At 49.8% G+C, this 23,145-nt stretch overlaps 1 protein-coding gene across 1 annotated transcript; it reads right to left on the bottom strand.

Moving 5' to 3' along the window:
* Positions 1-337: 337 nt before the first annotated feature.
* Positions 338-22,849, bottom strand: LOC149330488 (uncharacterized). Its single transcript, XM_089561075.1, has 10 exons — positions 22,622-22,849; positions 15,467-15,516; positions 14,094-14,253; positions 11,674-11,790; positions 9,843-9,919; positions 7,124-7,309; positions 5,128-5,380; positions 2,304-2,472; positions 849-1,079; positions 338-524 (listed from the first exon to the last, which is right to left on the bottom strand). The coding sequence occupies exons 1-10, from the start codon at positions 22,749-22,751 to the stop codon at positions 521-523; spliced, it is 1,377 nt and encodes a 458-aa protein (XP_089417201.1). The 5' UTR covers positions 22,752-22,849; the 3' UTR covers positions 338-520.
* Between the last annotated feature and the right edge of the window lie 296 nt (positions 22,850-23,145).

The following is a 23,145-nucleotide window of genomic DNA, read 5'->3' as shown; positions in this document are numbered from 1 at the left end:
CTTTCGCATTTAGATGGAGACGCAATGCAAGAATAGTCCTCCACTACACGGGGCTTGGTAACATTAAAATATACCTTACCTTATAGTACCATACCAAGCCGCTGGGGTAGCTCACTAGTTATGGCGCTCGGCTGCCTCTGCGAAAGACGCGGGTTCGATCCCAGGCCGCGGAGGTTTCATTTCGATGGAGGCGAAATTCTAGGGGCCCGTGTAGTATGCGATGTCAGCGCACATTAAAGAACCCCAAGTGGTTCCGGAGCCCTTCAATATGGCGTCCCTCATAGCCTGAGCTGCTTTGGGACGTTAAACCCCTATAAGCCATAAACCAAACATCATGCAAACTTTATGTAGACTCTTTATTCACCATATACACGCATTGCACTTTTTCTCGCTTTGATACACGTCCTGCGAATCCTGTGTTACGCCTCCATGAAGACAGCTCGCATTCTTTCGTTTTCCGAAGGTGATTCCTCTATCTCAGTGTCCAATCCACTTGTTGCCCTTGAATACGCCGCCGTTCTCACCTGCATTGTCAAGCCATGAGGACACCTTCTGCATGAGTTAGTTCACGGCTCCAAACCCCCGCGATTTCAAAATTGTACCCTAACAGAAGACAGCGACGCAAGAAATTCAAGAGACACTCGAGCGCTCGTGTTTCTTTCGTCGTTCTCGTGTGCTTGTCTTGCTCAGAGGCTGCGGCTTTGAAATAATATGGCGTCAACTTATCTATTGGCCCGACAGCGCCCCCTGAATCTTATCTCTCACTGCGAGCAGGCGTTTTGTATCGTACCCTAGTCGGGTGAAGAGATGTGCGGAGACGTTGGCTGCAGTGATTAAAGCGCACTCACTGGTCACCCGCCTTCGAACCCTTTCCCAAATGAAAGCGGCGGTGACGAGCCAGGCCGCAGATTCGTGCGAAGCGTCGGCCGCAGTCCGGGCACTGGTGGGACTCGTTCTCCCCCACGTGGGTCTTCATGTGGAGGCGGAGGCTGTGCTTTCGCGGGAAGCACTTGCCGCAGACGTCGCACACGAACGGCCGCTCGCCCGTGTGGGTCCTGGCGTGGACGGTCAGGTCTGACCTGCGTTGTGACCAGTTCGATGAAGTTTCGTCTGCTCAGGAATATATACAGGGTGTTTCACCCAAGACTTTACACAATTTTTAAAAATAGGCCTTTCGAGTGAGGAGAGCGCTTTTTTTTCGGCATATAGGCCACCGCGGTGGCTCAGTTATGGCGTTTGGCTGCTGACCCGAAAGACGCGGGTTCGATCCCGGCCGTGGCAGTCGAAATTCGATTGATTTGGTTAATTGGGGTTTAACGTCCCAAAGCGACTCAGCTGTGAGGGACGCCGTAGTGATGGGCTTCGGAAATTTCGACCACCTGGGGTTCTTTAACGTGCACTGACACCGCACAGTACACGGACTCTAGAATTTCGCCTCCATCGAAATTCGACCGCCGCGGTCGGGATCGAACCCGCGTCTTTCGGGTCAGCAGCCGAGCGCCATAACCACTGAGCCACCGCGGCGGACTCGCGAAATTCTAGAGGCCCGTACGATCAGTGCACGTTAAAGAACCCCAGCTGGTCGAAATTTCAGGAGCCCTTCACTACGGCGTCCCTCATAGCCTGAGTCACTTCGGGACGTTAAGCTCCCATAAACCATAAACCAAACCACTTTTTCGGCATAGCAGTGCGTCAGAATACAGCTAAGACGTGCTAAGTAGCAGGCTTGATAACTAATATTAATTAACTTTTTAACTATTACTGTTAGGCTCCTTAGTTATTGAGAGGTGTGTAGCCCATCACCAGTAATATCGACATCAGTTTTTTTTTTATAATTTCCAAAGCACAGATAGCCTCGGCGCTGTGGCCCAACAAATTTTGGCTACATCGCTGCAAAACACATGCGCTTTCGAGAAGCTTGCAGGCAAAACAACCTCTCTACTGCACGTAACTCGTCGAAATAAGACAAAATTTGTTGGGCCACAGCTCCGAGTGTATCCCTGTTTTCTAAATTCTAAACTGATTTGGATATCGGTGGGCTACGCGCCTCTCAGTAATTAAGGCGCCCAACAGTGATAGCTAAAAAGTTAACTTTTCAATATTAGTTAACCAGCCTGCTAATTAGCACGTCTTAGTTGTATTCTGATATACTGCACAGCTGACAATGCTATACCGGAAAACCATTCTGCTAACTCAAGAAGCCTATATTTAGAAATTGTGTAAAGTCTTAGGTGAAACACGCAGTATAGCATATCTATGTTCTTTCTCTGAATACTTCGCAGCATGGTAAGCTAATGGCGTACTTGCGGTAGCTCGAGTAGGGGCACTGTGGGCAGCGGTGCTGGCCACCCCACTCTGGTGGTCGGTGTATGGTGCGCCGGTGCCTTTCCAGGAGGTCTTGCGAGGAGAACAGACTTCCGCACGTGTCGCAGGTGAAGATAGGGCGTTCCCCACTGACGCCGCCGTCCGCATCTGAAGCAGCAAAGAAGACAGCACTCTTGACTGACACCGTAGCGAGCGGAACTGCCCAGACTGCTCCCACCGCATGGCAATCACCTTCCAGGAGATCTGGCGCACCGGAAACGAAGAGGTCTCGCTTCCAATGCTATACGCCTCAGTGGCGCCCTCACCCCTGCGGTAACCTGAACGCGAACTACGCACTTCCGTGCTCTCTCAAGCGGTTCCTGGCACGGTCATGTCCACGAGGCAAACATAGACAGCTGTACTTTCCTCTGGACCTGCCTACATTCCACTTCCTTCGCCAGAGGTACAGTGCGGTTCACTGTTAAAGGGAACATGCGATCGCGTGGCATCCGCGCTTCGTGAAGCCCGACTGCCTAGATGAGGCGAGAATGGGTGGCACCAGGCACAGAAAGACCAGCTGTCATGCTTACTGCGCATCTGCCTTATGCCGTCAATTCCCGAAAGTCCTCGGCGGCAGCGCTCCGTAAAGCGCGGAGTCCACGCGATCGCATGTTCCCTTTAACAGTGGACCGTACTGTACCTGCTCCGATGCGGACCGCCACCAAGTTGACCCTCAGACCTGGACGGGTGGTTCTGAGGGCACCACCACCGTACGGCGATTCCGGCGTCCATTTATACGTTTTGTTACTTTCTTTATTCGGAGAGGCTTTCTACCACGGCGGAATAGCAAAAAAATTCGCCAGAATTTTTTTTACCCTGTTTTTGTTGCACGTGCCGCCAAGAACACAAGGAATGAGTGGAGGCTCAATTCTAGTGTAACCGATTTCGTCTACAGCTGCTTGCAGGCATATGGTTAATTATCAACTGCTCAGAAGCGGAAGAAGTGGTCACGCTTACATGAAGAAATCCTCTTAGCATTTTTACTACATGCGGTGGCAGAGGTTACCGTGCGCCTCTTGATATCCAGCCGCCACTAAGCCGGCCATCTTACCTAGTGCGTACTAACATGGCAACTTCGGTCTTCTCTGCACGATTGTAACTTCTAACTTCACGGCCACGGTCCCTATCAAAACGTAAGTCGCCGAATTCATCCCAGTGCCTTTTCTAAGGTTCAACGTTCACACAGGTAACATACTACCATCTTCAGACAAGCCTTAATGCCTGCTGAAGCACCGAGCCTTAGTTTCTGTGCATCTTTTTTGGTGCAAACATTAACTCAAAAATTGCGAGGACACTTTGGCAACTAAACTGTCGAGAGGCGGAAGCCGAGGACACTATGCCGTGACAACTTCCGGTGGATGTGTCGTCACACAGTTCCCTTGGCTATATCGACGTCTGCGCTGTTTCGACAGAATCTCGATATTTTTACCTATAATTAATAAACTAATTAACCTACATTCATCAAACTTGGCTTCTAGGTTAATTGTTTCCTCCTCTATCTAGAGCAACCATTGGTTTTCTTCTATCTTTTTTAGTTCCCGAGTTAAACGCGTGTGGCACCGTCTGCTAACGGACGACAGTATGAGCCATTAAAGGCTTTCGCCTTAAAAGCAAACTGTGCTGGCCACACTTCTGCCGGACACCACGAGAGTAGACTCTTAACACCAATTACGCCTATACGGGAGTTGAAAGGGAGTAAGCTGTCCTCCAGCGCACTCCCTTTTACAAAAGGGAGTGCGCTAGAGGACAGCTTACTCCCTTTCTACACCTTTCTGTTTGGAGTGTACCACGATGGTGCAGCAGGTGTTTAGCGCAAATTCCCTTCTGCGGTTACAGCCTCCTACGTCTAGTTTCCTGTTATAACCTCGTGAGAACCACAAAGGCAGCGTTGCGGCAGAGGCAACAGCGACTGATGCAAACTATACGTGCAGTTCGAACCAAGAAAACTGTCCATCAGGCGCGCACGCTCTCAAAGTGCACAGTCGACTTCGAATTGTGTGGGTACACGCGGATGAACGCAAAAGCAGTTTTGAGCCCCTACAGCGCCAATCGTAAAAGGTAGGGTTGCTTTTCCGCAGCCGTCATCACATAGGCTCTTAGGCCCGAGCTTTTCTAATCTACCATCAAATCCATCTTTCTCGCACCCATCGTCCTACTTACTCCTCACACTCACTCCTGAAACCATTGCAAGCCTTCTGAAGAGTGGAGGTGGATATATAGGCTTCGGACAGACCAAGGCGTTCTCGCCGAATGAGGAATACTACTGCTAACTCAGTAAAAGGTGAGAGGAAGTCTGTTCCAGCTTACGGACGTTTCCAACCTGGCCGTTTAACCTGTTGCTCGCGGGTCTGCTGCGTGCATTTGTCGCAAGAACTGTGGAAGTGGTATCGTCAGGTGCGCGCAGCATTGCAGCGAGGAATACGGCGGTTCAAAAGTTGGAAAGATCGATGCGGGTTGAAAGCCAATCAAATACTGGGTGCATGCCTACGGCAAAATTGGCAGTGGCTTAGCTCGGCTATGCCAGGATATACGTAGCGACAGCAGGCATGCGACACAGCTGGCGAAGCGAGCGGAGGCGAGCTCAACGACGAGGCGCGCGGTGTGACGTCATGCCAGATGGCGCGGCGAGTGCGCGGCGTCCGCCAGCTGCGGCGGTTGCTAGGCAACGGCTCAAGGTCGGTCTCTGTGCCTCCTCGGAGCACCTCCACAGCGAAATCGCAAGTTCGTGGCCAATGTAGCTTTCGCTACAAAACCCCGCCGTACCTTGTACTGGTTCTCCGGAGTCCCGCGGCTTGCCGACCGTCCACACCGTCTTGTCGAACGCCGTGCCGTCCTCCACGAGCAGCTCTTGGCCGGCGCCGATGGCCCTGCGCGTGCGGTAGTAGAATTCCCCGTCGCGAATGCACGCCACCAGGTTCTGGTCCTGCTGGTTGAGAGCGCAGTTCAGGTAGCGCATCCACTCCGAGCCGTCCAGAGGAGGACCGTCCCCCGGGGACTCATCGCCGCTCCTGCGAACCTGCGGATGCAACGGCGTTTTCATGTGACTCGTGCTGGAGGGGCTCCCTTCTTGTCAACACTACACAGCCGGTCTGTTACTGAAAACTACCGCGTACTTCTGCTGGCCAAAGGTTCATGTGAAGTTCCGGGCACATCCTACTAAGAACCGGCAACGGGAGAAGATGGGAGGCCGTGGGAATGGCGTTCAGTTTTGTAAAAAGCTCCTTTTCAGCTACTTTTGGAACTTCTGCTGCTATGTTGTGGGTATGGTCGAAGTAGTTCAGTTACCCCCTTCAGTAGCTCTCAGAAAGGTAGGACTCAGTGGGAACATGTTTTGGACCGGGGTTAAAACACACCGCAAAGCACCTTTAAGCACTTACTAGCACTTTCAACGCTGCAACTAATGCACAAGAGCAAATATTTGAGCGGACATGGAGTTCGCAAGTTTCTTCTGTGCTTCAGGAATGCACTAATTTTGTCGATATTGGACATTTCCCAGCACACAGCCAAGAGGTCTAAAACGCGGTAAAAGATAGTTACATCGTGTTCTAAAGCCCTAATTACCCTTCCCTAAAGGTTTGAAATAGATCGCTGACACAATGTACATTCTGGATCCAAGGAGGATATGAGGGGGTCATAAGAGAATGGGAGCTCTCGAGAAAATCTTGTGTTTGTGATCCCTTGATTCCGTAAGGCTTAAGAGTTGGTGCAACTCACAGGGGCAATGGGGTGAAGTGCGGTACGTCTCTGGCTGCCCGTTATGCTGAGAAGAAAAGAATTACGATCAACATTATTCCGCAACATATTTACACACAAAAGACATGGTATTCACGTTGAGAACCACCTGCTAGCCATATTACATCTCGAAGTTGCGATCACGTATGTTAGGCACAAGAGCACAAATATATGCTAATGTCTTCGTCGACTGGGTGCGATCTTTTACCTTCAGACGAGATGTTATTGCTATTGTTAATGACACTCCTGTATTTCTGACCGCACTGTCTGATGAGAGAACAATCCCAGCAACCTCTCAGGGCACCATTGCCTGCTTCCCTCTTTTCATGCGCTGGGGTATGCGATTAAATAAATAAAATGTACTAGGCCCTAGTAACAAGGAGTGTTTGCTCCGCTGGGGACTAATGGTGACCCGCCGAGTTAGGATGACGTCACACACTCAAGGAGGAAGAGGAGGCTATCGGAAATATCAGCAGGTAATGGCTGCGTTACTATATGGGTAGAGTGTGTGTGCCTTATCTACCGTGATCCCGGGAAAGTTGGAACAGAAAGCTCTTTGACATCGTCCGAAATGTAGCGTCAATATGAACACTGCGAAGGAAAAGGGTGAAAAGGCTTTGCAGTGTTTACACTCGACCGCAGTGGACTAGACAGGCTGGGCTTATAGCCTCCAACACAAAGCTATTTGCAAGAGTGATAAAACTTTGTTTCCAAAGGTCTTCGAGATTAGATGGTCGTTCATGGAAATGGTGCGTGGCGCGCAGATAAACTTCAGAAGTGCAGGTGTGCGCTTAAAATATTATTGCTAGGCGCCTATTTCTTTCTTCCCACCTTCCTTTATCCTTTCCTCACGGCGTGGTTCAGGCGTCCACCGAGAAGTGAAACAGTTACTTCGCCATTTGTTTTTGCGAGGCTTTAGTAGGACCTCTGCGGAAACCTCATATGTAACGGGGCGAACGCTGATTAATACTGCCGCCTTTATAATCAGCAATCAGGAGGTTCTCACGACGGTTCCGCGTATACGCACCTTCTTGCTCTGATTTATGTTTTTGCCGTCATCCACCGTGGAAGCCCGATACGGGCCGAAGTAGTGTCCCTTGGCCAGGGGCTTCTGCGTGAACACGCCATACTTGGCGCCCTTGATGGTGGATGGGCGGATGGACAGGAACTCGGGCAACGTTTTGTCGCCGAGAAGCTGGTCTCCGGCGGGCACCTGCGAACCATTTCGCCACCTTTAGGAGCCACTGTGCACTATAGCCTCATCTGCCATTCTCGAGTACGTTTTACAACGGTGCCAACCGTGGATGTCGACTTGCAGCGTTGAATGTGTCTAAGGAACATCGGACAAGTACAGATACAGGAAAGATTGGAAGAGCAGGTACGGAACATTGCGAGATGATGGCGAACAGGCCTTAAAGGGCAACTGCACAACTTCTTGAGTATTCGTCGATATTAGTTAGTTTAGTTTAGTTTATGGGGTTTAACGTCCCAAAGCGACTAAGGCTATGAGAGACGCCGTAGTGGAGGGCTCCGGAAATTTCGACCACCTGGGGTTCTTTAACGTGCACTGACATCGCACATTACACGGGCCTCTAGAATTCCTCCTCCAAAGAAATTCAACCGCCGCGGCCGGGATCGAACCCGCGTCTTTTGGGTCAGCAGCCGAGCATCATAACCACTGAGCCACCGCGCGGCTATTCGTCGATATTGAATGATTCAAATCTATATGGGCTGTAGGCAAAGAATGCCAAGTTCTTTTTTGCACTATAGCATTTAAAATGGTTACGTAATTCAAGATTCAATTTCAGGCTTCGCCTCATAGCCCCGGAGAGCTCGGAAAACCTCGGTGTGACGTTATGGACGGTAAGACTTGAAATTTCCTCTGCCGTCATCCACACCCTGCCGTGCATATAGCGTCGTTGGATGCTGACAAACAACCTTAGGCGGGCTTTGCCTTCGGTGGCGCTGGTTTTATTCCTTCAAAGCAAGCGTTTGTGAGTTGCAAAGCACGGTCGATAGCATCAAATTACACATTGTCTTCCTCCTGAGTCCTAACCAGCCGCGGTGGCTTTGTTACAGACGCACCTGGGGCTCAGCCAGAGGTCACGGTATCGAATCTCAGCCGAGGAGGCCGTATCTCCATGGAGGTTAACTGTGATAGCGCGTGTGCTGTCTGATGTCCGCGAACATTAAAGAACGTCAGGTAGTCGAAGTCAATCCGAAGCCCTCCGCCATAGTCCGTCTCTAATAGCCCACGTGTAGTTTCGGCACGCTAGACCCTACATACGATAGACACCATGCCATGCACAGCCCTCATCAAGAATAAAGTGCGGAAGAAGGCCTCAGTCCGCTAGCCGTTTCCACAAGAGGACTTCGTCTGAGCGTATCTCGTCTGCCTTCCCGTCATCGAATCGCTGGCTAACAGACCGTGGCTCCCATTCCGTTCTTTGCTCCTTTTGTGTTATCGAGAAGCCCCATGTTCTATGCCCTCTCCCTGGGATACACCCCTCTCGACACACAAACCCCCCTCCGGATGCCGGACACGGGTTAGTACACAACCTTGACCCGAGAGACGTTGTAAGACACCACCCCAAGACTGCGTTCGCGAGTCTGTATTTCAGCGTCCCAAATGACCAGGCATATCGACCGCTCCGAACTGCGTCTGAAGCGTCTGGGCAACACTTAATTACCGGACAAAACAAGCTGTCTGTGCTTCTGTGACTATAGGGTGGTCGACCACGTTCGTTCAAGAAGCGAAAGGATTAACCGTAAGCGATCAAAATATCGACAGATGTTCCGGTCGTGACACTCCTCCACGTTCTGCGACGTGCCGTCAGCCTCTGAAACATGCGTTGTGACACACATTTCTCGACGAAACTGGGGCAAGGAGAGTTGAGGGCAGCACGGATAAATTACGTTTGCGAAGGAAAGAAAGCAAAAAAACGAGCAATAACGGAGTTTCATTTGCTTTCCGCAGCGATGGCCTAATATCCCAAGCAGCGCACGTAATAGGCCGAATACTGCAAATGGATGGTCTCACTCTGGTTCTTTTGTAGGAGCGGCATTTGCCAATACATTGCCAATATTGGGACGATTACATGTGCTGCTTAGGAAGGTATGAGCATCCGCCTTGCATACGGGAAGTGCGGGGTTCGATCTCCAGTTCCGCCGGGTAACCACCAGCGTTACAATATGGGTACAAGCATTCCTCTTGGTCTGGTGCTTGGCTTATCGGGGGTCAAATGCTTGAGAAACGGGTATTTGACCCCCCCCCCCCCCCCCCCATTGTGTAAACGAAGGCACCTTGTGCCATAAAACACTTTGGCCAAAGCTGCCCTTGTGCTACTGAAATTCATCATCATCATCATCATCATCATCATAACCAGTTTCATTTGCTCCATGTGCTTGTGTTTTAGTGCGTTAGCACTTACAGTGGCCATTCCACGCATTTAGCCGCTGTGTGTCTGTCTCTAACGGCTGTTCTATGAATGTAGAGAATGACCAATCCCGCATATATGGGCCTTAACGCGTTATCGCTATCCGATCAACTGTCATCTGTGAACACTGAATCTGAACACAGGAACCTAAGGGAAAACCGAACTTCTAGAGCACATAATTCGCATCTGGCCTAACTAAGCAAATCGACCGTCATTTTTTTTTTACTCGCTTAAGTCTGCGCGACTACTGCGTGGTCCCAGAAAATCAGTATCAGCGATATCGCATTTAGACTGCAGCTCTTCGCTTACCTTAGTGTTCTCGATGCTGGTCAAGGGTCCGTTCTCGGGACAGTCACCAGACCGTTCAGCCTCGCTGTTGTCAGAGGCTGGGAGAAAAGAAGGCATTGAGGCTTCGCAATAATAACACTCTGTCGGTAAGTCAAAAATCCGATTACAGTATAACCGTAGTTTGGAACGTCGCTGGTTATATTATTATCATCATCAGCCTGACTACGCCCACTGCGAGGTACAGGTCTCTCCTATATCTGGTACCTTGTAACCACAGGTGAACGACGCTTCAGTTATAATGGGGGAGAGCCCAGCGTAACTGTGACAATTAAAGCTGCCGTTAAGGAACTCGAAACGCCGCTCTTCTTTCGTCATTGGTATTAAACTGCTCTTTTTAATGCGCTCACCAAAACCTTCTAGCAGTTAAGACATGTCTTTGTGCCTGTACACACACAGAATGGAGCCGCCGCGATGGCTCAGCGGTTATGGCACTCGGCTGCTGACCCGAAAGACGCGGGTTCGATCCCAGCCGCGGTGGTCGAATTTCTATGCAGGAGAAATTCTAGAGACCCGTGTAGTGTGCGACGTCAGTGCACGTTAAGGAACCCCAGGTGGTCGAAATTTCCGGAGCCTTTCACTACGGCGTCCCTATTAAACCTCCGTAGACCTAAACCTACGCCATAAGCAGAATGTTGACCACGGTTCCCCTTCGCATGTTTCACCGATGTAGTTAATTGCGGTTAATGGCTCAGCGGCAGCTTAGGCCTAAATTCGTAAAACGTTCATTGAACAGGTGCTCCGAGTTAAATTTCCTCGCATTCTTCCCTAGTTAAACGTAGAAAGAAGGCAAGGATGATGATAGCAAGAACCTGAACAAGGAGCAGGCAGAAACCTCTTTTACCAACGTTTCGACAAGGGGACTCGTAGAAAAGGTCACACGAAGACATATATCCAAAAATTCTGGACAAACGCATTTTTAAATGGGAAAGACTTTGTGAGCGCAATTTTTTCGTATATTGTAAGGTTTCACTATAACTGTCAATATATCCGCAGATCTCTAGTCGACAGGCTTGATTTTTTTTGCTGTTAGCGTTTTTGCTTTCGTCAAAAGCGTTCCCCTCTGGCTTTCTTTGGCAGTCTCTTCCCAGGCAGCACAGCTAATAGTGCCAATACTGGAAATGTATTGGCGAAGACCGGCCGAGTGAAGCCATCCACTTCCAATATTGGGCTGAATACCAGTGCTAATGCGAACTCCGGAAACAGTATAAAAAAGAATAATTTTGCTACATATTGGAAGAACGGAGCAGTACCTTCAATATTTCTATACCAGTACCTTACAGTTTACCAGTATTCATAAAATTTTGCCAAACAAAACTATGGGGGCACTTTGGCAGCCTTAAGTGCGCTAGGCAAAAGCCTTTGTCGCGCTACTTCGACTGCCAATGACTGCCTATGTTTGTCCTTCCTCTGCTGAGCCGAACCACCTGGCCCGGAATCGCTGCACCGCTTGGGAGCCATCCTCCTGCTGCCGCACACCGACTGACAGATGAGCAGCGCTCGACGCCGCCGCGCCGACAGCTCCACCTGTCGACGAAGATGACGCCACCTTTTGGCAGCTGCGCTCGTCGATGAGTCACCCCAGGCGCTGTATGTAACGCCGGACGGACGGACGGGATAATGAGCCATTAAAGGCTTTAGCCTTAATAATGTTGAACATGGCTTTCTCCCTGCTCCTCTTTGAAGTTAGTAATGTTCTTTCGGAGCTGTCACATCTAACGCACGCGTGAAGAGACGCGCACTTTGCGCGGCCACAACGCTGAGTCGGCCTTCGCTCGAGGGTCCGTAAACTCACAGCTAGGCTGTCCAGACGATCCTTGCGCGTTGTGATCGTCCTTTGCAGCGTCATCGACTCCTTCCCCTACGCAGTCCTGGTTGTCGCCCACGTCACTTCCGCTCGGTTCGTTCGTGCCTGCGGGACAGAAAGACATCATCAGGCAGACCGCTCAGGTCAGCAAGGCTTGCTTCCCGCCGCCAACAAAGCAGACGCGGGAATCTCTTAACTCCAAGAGATAGTGAGCAAACTTTACGAGTATTACGATGAAATAGTTATGCGAAGGTGGGTAGCTTAGTCTAGGAGAGTGACCAGCCGGCTGGAGGTACGAGGAGGAAGGCTAAGCAAGATGGGAGTGTTATTGACAGTTGTGAAGACTATAGTATAGCCGCAAAGAAATACCTTAGATGAACTTTTCCCCAACACGCGACAATGGCGAGATGCAGGCTAGTTGGCAAGACTAGTTGGCAAGGCTAGTTGGCAAGACTAGCAACTCATCGAAAGAGCCCGGACAGCAGCCTACGCCAATGGGGTTCCGGACTGAGAGCTCCAACCACGGCTACAACCTCCTAAACCATTTCATTAAAATATTTTCACCACCTAGTTGGCAAGACTAGTTGGCAAGGCTAGTTGGCAAGAGATGATGAAAAAGAGAAGTATCAATCGGGTCGGTCAGTCGGTGTCCCTTAAAAGGCTTGTCGCCTTTTAAAAAAAATCAGGGATGGGGGAACTTAGCTCTTATTAAGGTGCGATGAGGCGAAAGCCGTTTCCGCCTCTGTTGCTGTCCCAGTTACTGTAATGATGACGTCATAGGTGACGTCACGCGCATGCGCGTTACATTTCCGATTATGACATACTCCGCCATTTGATGACGTCATTAGGTTCCAATAAATAATATCCGTATTATTTTTCAAATTTGAAGTAATTAATATTAATTAATTCGGTGCCAGGAAATATACGCAATGTCGATGACGCCATGAATTTTTATTAATTATTTCGATTAATTTTTATTAATTAATTTCGTGATACGACATGCTACGCCATGTCAATTGCGTCATCAGTTTTTTAATTGACAGCTAAGGTGTGACAATTAATTTCGTGTTGCGACATGCTACGCCGGGTTGATGACGTCTCAGTTTGTTCGACAGCTAGGGTGGGACAACTTCTGCGGACGCACATCCGCTCTATGCAGTTAAGCATCCAGGTACAGCGGTCGGAAGCGATGTAAACGCTTAGAATTTAGAGCGCGCTTGAGAGTTGCCAAAGAGCCAAGGGGTTCCTCTGGATTTTTATGGCTTTATTGAAACCAGCAGGCGAACGCTGGCATTTCTAGTCACGGCACGCAATGTCTGCGGCGCTAATGCATTCCCCGTGCAAGACCCGGCATAAAACAGCACAGTTCCCACTACCTTCCCTTCGTAAAACAGTACGTTTCCCGTCTTTCTTTGTTTAATAAAACAGTACTGTTCCCTGCTGCCTTCCTTTCATGAAAACAATGCAGTTTCCTGCTGCTTTGTTTTCATAGAGCAGTACAGTTTCCCGCTGCCTTTCATGAAACAGTGCAGTTCACCTCTGCCTTGCTTTCATAGAACAGCCCAGTTCCCGCTGCCTTGCCTTCTTTTTTTTTTTATTCGTGATGTTTGCCATTAGGCATAATGAAAAAGTGGGAGGAAGTTAGAAGAATGAGTGCGAACAAGCCTCGCTTAAAAAGTGGCAAAAGTTGTCGATAAATCCATTATCACGTGTCCACTTGCGATAGTCGCCTGCAACGTCCCATCGCAGGCCTATCTTCCTTCATTCATGTGGATGCAATGACACGCCTTGACACATCAGACATCCTTCCCCTCTTCCCCCAGATCCGTTCGTGTCCCATGTTTCCGAGAAACAGGCTCTGCCCCAGCGAGCGTAAAGTTTGTGCCCAGAGAACATCACGAACATCTTCCAACTCGCCCATCATTCAATTCTGTTGTCTTACACTCCGCAGCACATGCGTACTGGGGTAATGTAATCTGCGACAAAAATACGCGCTCTAATTCCTCCGTGTTCGTACCCTCTCCCCCGGAGTCTCACTCGGGAGGAGGAGGTATCTGTGCGCCGGATTCGGGCAGGAGCGGCTCTGACTCCTTCTGTGCGTCATCGGTGGCGTGACAAACGTTACGAAGTGACAGACAAGTGTCCCCATTGGGGTGCTGTGCCAGACCAGTGCGACGAAAAATACCTGCTGAGGACTTGCCTGGCTACAGCCTCCGTGAAACGACGCTTCCTTGCTTCCTTGCGTAAAACTGTACAGTTCCCCGCTGCCTTCATTTCATAAAAGAGTACAGTTCCTTGCTGCCTTCCTTTCATAAAACAATACATTTCTCCGCTGCCTTCCTTTCTACCATACACACGTCAGTTCTTCAGAAAGAGCCCCCTCGTGTCACCGCGGGCCATGTACTCACGCGTCTCGTCGGGGCAGGCGTCGTCCGTGGCCGACTCCTCCTCAGTATACGCCGGGCTTTTCTCGACCGGCGGGACGTCAACTCGTGACTTCCGTCGCCGGGAAGTGGCGGCCTTCTTCTTCACATTCTTGCCCCGGTGCTTCACTGCGGCCCTGGGTGCCTGCACAATGAGAGTCCGAGCACGGAAGGGCGGAATATGGACATGCGGGCTCTCGTTTCAAGTGGTCAGGAGGCGCGCCTGGCAGCCGTATGAGAGACTGGTTTATTGGGGTTTAACGTCTCAAAGCGACTCAGGCTATGAGGGACGCCGTAGTGAAGGGCTCCGGAAATTTCGACCACCTGGGGTTCTTCAACGTGCACTGACATCATACAGTACACGGGCCTCTAGAATTTCGCCTCCGTCGCAATTTGACCGCTGCAGCGGGGATCGAACCCTCGTCTTTCGGGTCAGCAGCCGAGAGCCATAGCCACTGAGCCACCACGGCGGCCCGAAGACAACGCAACGAAGTCACAGCGTACTATAAGCCATGGCCGCACATTGGGTCCGAGGGCATCGCTACGCCAGTGTAATCGCTTCGTCTAAGCTAACGAGTCCACACAGCCGGGTCAAGTTAAAATGCGGCAGCCGCAAAAAAAAAAAAAACGCGGAATCGGGGGCAGTTATAAGGGAGACATTTTCTATACAGGAAAACTATAATGCCACCATCCCATCCTTTTTTTTTCGTTCTCAGACTGAAACATTTTAAGAACTGCACGTGCATATACTGAGCGATTTGTCCGCCAATCCGGTCAAATTGACACTGACGACTGAGGAGAGGAGGAAATCGGGTAGTCAAATGGATTTCGTATAACCCCAGCACATCCTGCGTGAGCGCTCAAAAACCCTGTTGCGCCGTTCGCCAACTATAGTAAGACACAACTTAAAAAAACAGCAGTTGCTAACACTGGGCCTCGATCCGCGGAGTCCTGTATCACTCCGCTGCAACTGTAAATGCAAATGTAAACGAAATCAGCTTTTTAATGTTTGAATATATTAAACATATCCACGTAGCAAAATTTCAGGGCTCACAACTTTTTTCTTGTGATAAGTTTCTTGTTTACGTAACAAGAAACGTTTAGGGAGCGGACTACTTTTTCGCCGTGAAGGAATTCTGTGCGCGTAGGCTGAATGTGGGCGGAGCTTCCCTGCAGACTTAAGTTGCATCCGACTACAGCTAAACACGGCGAGCGACGGAACAGAGAGTTTTTCAGAAGCGTGCCGGTGCGCTTACAAGACACAAAGCCGGAGAACGTGCAGTGACGGGTCGGTCACGTGAACAAATATGACCGCGCCCACAGCCGGGTGATGAGAGAACGTGAAACGAGGTCCGTACCCGAGGCGGCTTCGCCTCCTCGCTGGAGGGCTGGTCCGGGACGCACGCTTCTGAAACAAACGGCAGATGAGTTAAATTAGTCGCGTCGGAAAAGAAGACCCTATGCGCTTGCAGCAGGCGCATAGTGAACAAGCTTTCAGGCAGCCTCTTTATATCAGCGATCATTTGACTGCGGATAACGAGGCATTATTCTCCAAAGCACTGTCAGTGAACAAAGAGAAAAGCTGGAATTTCCGCCGCAGGAACCACTGTATGATCATGGCAAGGAAAAGGACAGATACCGTAGTACGGTGTATCGTATCACTAACGAGTCTAACCGGCTCAAAATTTGTGTAAACCGGTTGGTTGGTTTATGGGGTTTAACGTCCCAAAGCAACTAAGGCTATGAGAGACGCCGTAGTGGAGGGCTCCGGAAATTTCGACCACCTGGGGTTCTTTAACGTGCACTGACATCGCACAGTACACGGGCCTCTAGAATTTCTCCTCCAAAGAAATTCGTTATCTCAGTAAGATTCACCGCTGCTATTGCTTGGACATCGACTTATTTTTCAACTAATCCCGTCAAAAACTGCTTATCGAATGCTGCTCGTTCAGCAATAGAATTAAATGAAAGAGGCACTGGAAAACAACATGATTCTATCTACAACACGCTTTACACACTCACAAACCAATTTTCGATCATTGGAATTTCAGAGACATTGTTAAGTGCGCACGACAAAAACTTTCACTCGTGTCCATCATTCGCTTCAGAATTATCGCACATAGTTATCGAAGCATAGTGAAGCTGCCGTATGCATACGAACAGAGTTTAACATGCCTTTGAAGGAAAAACAGCGCGACGAAACACGGACACCCGAAGAAACGACACACACACGAGCGCTGACTCACAACTGAAAGTTTAATCTGGTGGAAAGACCCTTAAATAGAAAACATGAGGGGGTGGGTAACAGGGCTGCTCAGCGATAACCGGCAATCAGTGTGGTCGCGTCACAGGATGACACAAAAACACAACAGGGAACAAAAGAAAGTTATAAGCGATAAAAAGACGGTGTAAAGGGCCGCGTAATGGTGGTCAGGTAGGTAACATTAACAAAAACTATGAAAAAGTAGCCAAAATGGCGGGGAAAGGTAAAAACTATGAAGGAAACAGATGAAAATTATACAGGTGAAACCATAAAAATATAACAAATGTAAAAACGTGAAAAAGGTAAAAGTTAAAAAACGTGCCCAAAAAGGGGTGTGGAACTAAAAGCAAGATAAAAGCGGTAGCAACGAGGATTCCGTGAATTAATCAGCTGTGTGTGGCGCACCAGAACCTTCGGCGTTCTGGTGCGCCCCACACAGCTGATTAATTCACTGTGAATCCGGTTAGGTCCAATTAGACTACCTCATCGTCGATATCGGTAACAGAAAACTAATTTTTGCGTGCATCTACCGGTCACCGTCATCGCCAGTATTCGACATCTGTACAGCCCTTAAAGAAATATCAAGTATTCTATCACCTGAAGACGCGAATGTCGATCGCATTGGCAACTGACATAAGCATTAACCTTTCGATGGAACTTCCATTGATAACGTAAACTACAGCAGCTTACTCCTTAGCTCTGGTTTTGAGTGCACTATCACTGCTCAAACTCGCTGCGCCACTGTTCATAGTAACACGCTCATTGATCAGTGATCATGCTTGGGCTAATCTATTTTATTCTCAAGAAAAAAAAAACGTCCTTGACATAGACGTCACAAATAATTTCCTGATATTCATGCGCTTTTAATTTTGATATTTTAATGCTGCTGTGGAAGTCGACTGGCATTCGATTATGTCAACACATAATCCACAACAAGCCCGTTCGCAGTTCTTAGCTTTTGACCTTATTACTTCAATCCCCCTCGCGAATGAGAAAATGTAAAATAAAAATTAGCACGCCATGGAACCCCTGGTTCACAGGGTCTTCTTGAGCAATGCGCAGCAAAGAAAACCTTTAAGAAAAAAAAACGACAGCCTCGCAAGCTTAACCTCCCAGTTTGATAAAAGAAATTCAAGAATACTCCGTCCGCACCCCTGAAAACAGCAAGCAGAACTTATAAAAAAAAATCATGAATGTGGCATCAATACAGAAGCGGGACATAGCCCAAAGCAGTACCTCTGATCCAACATAACAGGCCCCGGCCACTACCGCCGCTTGAATGTCTTAGTGCCGTGCACGAGCTAGGGATCCTAGTCTCGTAGGAAACATCAACAGCAATGATAGTGCGGAGAAGTGTACAGGGTGCAGAACTACGTCATGAACACGATGTGATCTTCTCGGCCAAATCTTTTTTGAATTGTTTCTGAAATGAAGCAGTACCTGTCTCACATATCTCGGTGGATACCCGAACCCCGCCTTAGGGGAAGGGATAGAGGAGGGAGTGAAAGAAAGAAAGAAAGAAAGAAAGAAAGAAAGAAAGAAAGAAAGAAAGAAAGAAAGAAAGAAAGAAAGAAAGAAAGAAAGAAAGAAGGAAAGAAAGAAGTGGTGGTGGTGTAAAACATTTATTTATACTATATATAGAGGTATTGCTTGGACCGTGCCTGAAGGGCCCGGCCCTCACAATCACTAGGAGGGATCCCTAGTCCGGGACCCCTGTGGCCTCCGCGGCGGCCCGGGCTCTTGTCACCAGGCTCGTTGGTCCTGGAGAGTTGAGCAGCCGAGCAGGGCAGCCTCCCAGTCCTCTCGGGTGGGGTGGGGGTGGGTGGGAAAGCAGGATTGGCAGGGCATGCCCACACCATGTGATACGTGTCCGCAAACACTTCCCCACAGTGTGGACACTCGCCCGAAACGGCCGAATTGAAATGTTTGAGCACTGCCGGGCACAGTACCGTGTTGGTGTAGAGGCGAAGAAGCCAACGCTCCTCTGCCTTCTTGAGGCCTTTACAGGGGGGTGGGTATCGGCCGTGAGCGTTTTGATACAGGAGAGAGATCTCCCGAAAAGTAATAGCCGGATTAAAATCAGTAGCCGGATCAGGCGGCGAGAGAGGCGATGCCCGGTGGTTAAGCGCGTTGGCGGTAGTGTCCGCTACCTTATTTCCCTCTATCCCCGCATGTGCTGGGGCCCAGATGATGGTGCGCCGGGTTGGGAAATCCCGATACTCACATCTGTGTAAAATTTGGAAAGCACGATCTGGAATTTGGCCCTGTTCAAAATTGCGGCAAGCTTCCCTTGAGTCGGTGATAATGACTCGGGACGCTGGATCCGTAGTGGAAGTCTCCAGGATAATTTCGACCACCTGGGGATCTTCAACGTGCACTGACATCGCACACCACACGGTCGCCTTTGGCGTTTCGCCTCCATCGAAACGCTGCCGCCGCGGTCGGGTTCGAACCCGGCACCGCGATGACTTCGAGACTAAGTGCGAAGCGTGTGGTTATCGCAAACTTCGGTACTTCCTTGGTGACCCCCCTACAGATGATTCTGGGTCCTTGGACAAAACGTTAATCGCAGGGGACAGCTGTGAAGGCGCTTTTCGAGTTCCTGAAAACTCAAGACTGAGTTCGAGGTCATAAAAATGCCCAGGCTGAGCTTGGTTAAGCCCAGAATGCGTTGCATATTGCGCGGTCTTTTTGCGCGAGGTATTGGTTGGCGGCACTCGGTTTTCTCAGCAGCTTTTCCTCCGTGACGTATGGATGGATGGATGGATAGGAGCGCCCCCTTTGAAACGGAGCGGTTGCAACCGCCACCATGCTCAGCCGTCCTTTTTTTTCTTTATATTTTTTTTCTCTTTCCTTTTTTCTTTTTTCACGTGGTTTGGTGACGTCACGTCACGTGGTTTGGTGGCTGCCCGGCCGCGCCCAAGGGCTGAACTGAGTGATTGCAATATGCTACGCATAAAACTTTCAGTGTGCGCCCTCTGTTAGTACTGGCCTACGGACACATGGAAAAGTGATCACCCTGTCCTCTCTACCCTTTCTATCTCTCCTTCCGTTCCCCTTCCTACGTTTAGGGTAGCATACTGGGTACCGCCCTTTGAACTCGCGTTCCTAAGAGTCACTCCAAACAACGCAAGAGGGAGGGAGTGAATGCTAGCTCCCGGTCGTGGACCCCCTTCTGGGTAAGCACCGTTAAGCTCACCTGGATTACAGTACAGGCACAACTACACCTTCACCCATGTTTTCAAGAGCAAAGTATAGAGTACACAGCATGCAAGGTTTCGCAGGTACCCTAGGAGGACAGGCTACATCCACGACGTAGGAGTGAGTTTGGAAGGGGATGAAGAAGAAACGAAGAAGACAGCCTCAACTTCCATAAGGGCAATCGGTGTAAATGCATATTTACAGCTCTTACTCCAGCATTTACCCTCCACATGTATCTGCATACATTCGTCTAAACTCCTCAGCGGCATATTCGACGGTCTGTCTATTACTCGCATACTACGTCGACCACCGATGAATGTTCAGAAGCCTGAAAATCGGTTGTGGAGAACGGAAAGGCGCAGTAACTATTTCGCACTTGGTGGCACGCCGCGGTGGCTCAGTGGTTGAGGTGCTCGTCGACTGAGCCGGAGTATCCGGGTTCGAACCCGACCGCGGCGGCCGCGCTTCGATGGAGGCGGAACGCAAAAGGTGCCCGTGCATGTGCTGTGAGATAGTGCACGTTAAAGATCCCCAGGTGGTCGAAATTGTCCCGACCTCTTTCTTCTTTCACTCCCACCTTCCCTTCCCTTACGGCAAGGTTAAGGTGTCCACCGAGATATGCGAGACAGACACTGCGCCATTTCCTTTCCTCAAAAACCAATTCACCAATTTACAAGACTGCGGCGTGCGTCTGCTCTTTTGAATACTTGTTTTTGGGGGAAAGGACATGGCGCAGGGTCTATTTCACTTCTCGGTGGACACCTGAACTGCGCCGTGAGGAAGAGAATGAAGGCGGGAATGAAAGGAGGAGGAGGAACAAGCTTTTATTTTGTCATATGACTAAGGGGCGGGGGTTAGGGATAAGGTTTAGACAGCGCGTGGGGCTCCTCGACGGCGCTGTGGCTTGAAGCCCATGCTTCATTGCAACCTCCAGGGCCCAACCCACTACCCGGAGTTGTACGAAAGTTCCGTTTGGTTTATGGGGTTTAACGTCCCAAAGCGAATCAGGCTATGAGGGACGCCGTAGTGGAGGGCTCCGGAAATTTCGACCACCTGCGGTTCTTTAATGTGCGCTGACATCGCACAGTACGTAGGCATCTACAATTTCACTTCCATCGAAATTCGACCGCCGCGACCGGGGTCAAACCCGCGTCTTTCGGGTCAGTTGTAGTTGTAAGTACAAAAGTGACGTAGTGGACGACTACGGAATATGTCGTAGTGGACGACTACAGCATAATTTTGACCCCCTGGGGATCTTCAACGTGCACTGACATCGCACAGCTCGCGGGCACGTTTTGCGTTTCGCCTCCATCGAAACGCGACCGCCGCGGCCGGATCTTTTCTAGTCCTGATTCTGTCAACAGTGCTCATTCCGCATTTCCAGTACAGCCATTCTCCTACACACCCGCAGAACACGGCCGCCTTATGCCATAGAGCATAGCCTCCCGTTCTTCTGTGCTCAGGTGCACGTGCAACAAACTGTACACTCGCTATTCTCCCATGGCGCCGCACAAGTATGCATTTGTGCTTGAGTCAGCCATACAGAAAATCGTACAGTATACAGTACTCAGTATAAAGCATCGTAACAACCATGCCTCAGAAAACCCATGACGCGTTGGTTTTGTTTGGTTGATGGGGGCTTGACGACCCAAAGCGACTCAGGCTATGAGGGACGCCGTAGTGGAGGGCTCCGAATAATTTCTACCGGCTGGGGTTCTTTAACGTGCACTGACATCGCGTAGTATTCTGTTGAAAGACCGCTGCTATGGTATTCTTGACAACAAAAACCAAAGTGAAGAAGGGTTGAGGGGGCACCATTAATGTGCTTAGCCAACGTTTTGACAAGAGCTGTTGTCTTCGTCGGGGCTTCGACAAATCCTTCGTTGCCCAAGCAGACAGGCTTCCCCCACAACCCGTGTTGACTTAGTTTTGCGTTTACTATATGTGAAGGTCACATAGGAACGCAGCGCCGCATATCTATAATAGACGAAATGATCTCTCAAGCTGTCGCCTGGTGCACGTTGCTTCTAAAGGCGACTTCCACCCGCCCTAGTGGCTCAGTGGTTACGGCGTTCGTCTGCTGATGACGCGCACGCCTCTCAGAGGAAATGAAATGGAACAGATGCCCGTGTGCTTTGCGAATAGTTAGTGCACGTTAAAAAACTCAAAGTAGTCGAAACTAATCGGGAGCTTTCCTTTACGCAGCTTCTTTTTCTCTTCCACATTTTTTGCTCCCCCCTCCATATTTTCCTTTACGGCGCGTTTCAACTGGTCGGCGAGTGAGATAGTGCTGCGCTAGTGATTTCTTCATAGCCACTTTCAGTGGCGTCCGCTCTACTTCAAAAAGTACGGAAAGCTGCCAACAATTGGAAACCAAGAATGGTTTGGTTGATGGTTTATGAGGGTTTAATGTTCCAACGCGACTCAGGCTATGAGGGGCGCCGCAGTGAAGGGCTCCGGAAATTTCCACCACCTGGGGACATCGCACAGTACACGGGCCTCTGGAATTTCGCCTCCCTCGAAATTTGATTTAGTAGAGCAGAACGTTGGGCCAGTTGGTGTATCGACATATTCAAGAAAACTTTGCGCAGATTAACACAAGACGGAGGGAGACGCTCGTGTGTGTGTGTGCGTGTTTCTTCCTCCGTCTTGTGTTAATCTGCGCAGTTTTCTTGAATATATCGAAATTTGACCGCCGCGGACGGGATCGAGCCCACGTCTTTATGAGTCAGCAGCCAAGTGCAATAACCACTGAGGAAACCATCAGTGGTTATAGCGCTCGGCTGCTGACCCGAAAGACGCGGGTTCGACCCGGCCGCGGCGGTCGAATTTCGATGGAGGCGAAATTCTAGAGGCCCGTGTATACTGTGCGATGCCAGTGCACGTTAAAGAACTCCAGGTGGTCGAAATTTCCGGAGCCCTTCACTACGGCGTCCCACATAGCCTGTCTCTTTGGAACGTTAAACCCTCATAAACCATAAATCAAGAATGCGAAGACTCTATAGATATGTGCCTAACCGGTGGTAGACAGACCAGTTCATAGGCTTACCGAGTCTTGCCATCAGCTCGTAATGTTCCTTGATGTTGCCGTACCACTGCTTGATGCCGTCCGGGAGCGCATCCCACTGACGGATCGTGAGGTACGGATGCATTCTCGCCAGCTTCTCTTCGCTGGTCATATTCGAAGCGTGCTTACGTCTGCCCCTCACAAAAATCCACACCGGCGTTCACACAACGGATTTAATCCAGGGCGCGGCGACGCGGCTAGCCCCACACCGGCATGACGTTCGGCACGCGATAATGAGGTGAGCACTGATTCTCGGAACTTCTTAATGCACCGCTTTAACGCGATAAAGAAAGAAAATTCATGCAGATTTAAGAGGAGGTCATGAAGAAGCAACGTGTTTTTAGTGCACTTCAGGAGGCTGCAATAGCAATAAGCCCCTTGGAAAAAAAAAGTCGAGCAGAGGCGCTTTTGTTCGTAGTTTGTTTTTGATTTCACGCGACGACAGAAGTGGCGCGTACCGTCTTCAAATGCTCCAATGGAAAAAAATTGCCGACAATTACGTTACT

Source organism: Amblyomma mixtum, chromosome 9 (assembly GCF_055824585.1).
Source record: "Amblyomma mixtum isolate Tamu chromosome 9, ASM5582458v1, whole genome shotgun sequence".
Classification (NCBI taxonomy): Eukaryota; Metazoa; Arthropoda; class Arachnida; order Ixodida; family Ixodidae; genus Amblyomma; species Amblyomma mixtum.
The sequence above is the reverse complement of the archived record's forward strand: the minus strand, read 5'-3'. Positions and strand labels throughout refer to the sequence as shown.

Excerpts from the sequence above, each read along its gene's own strand:
- LOC149330488 (XM_089561075.1), bottom strand. The coding sequence starts at position 22,751 with ATGACCAGCGAAGAGAAGCTGGCGAGAATGCATCCGTACCTCACGATC. Across the intron at positions 14,254-15,466 it reads AGGAGGCGAAGCCGCCTCGG|GCACCCAGGGCCGCAGTGAA; the intron begins GTACGGACCTCG and ends CTCATTGTGCAG. Across the intron at positions 7,310-9,842 it reads CCAGCATCGAGAACACTAAG|GTGCCCGCCGGAGACCAGCT; the intron begins GTAAGCGAAGAG and ends AATGGTTCGCAG.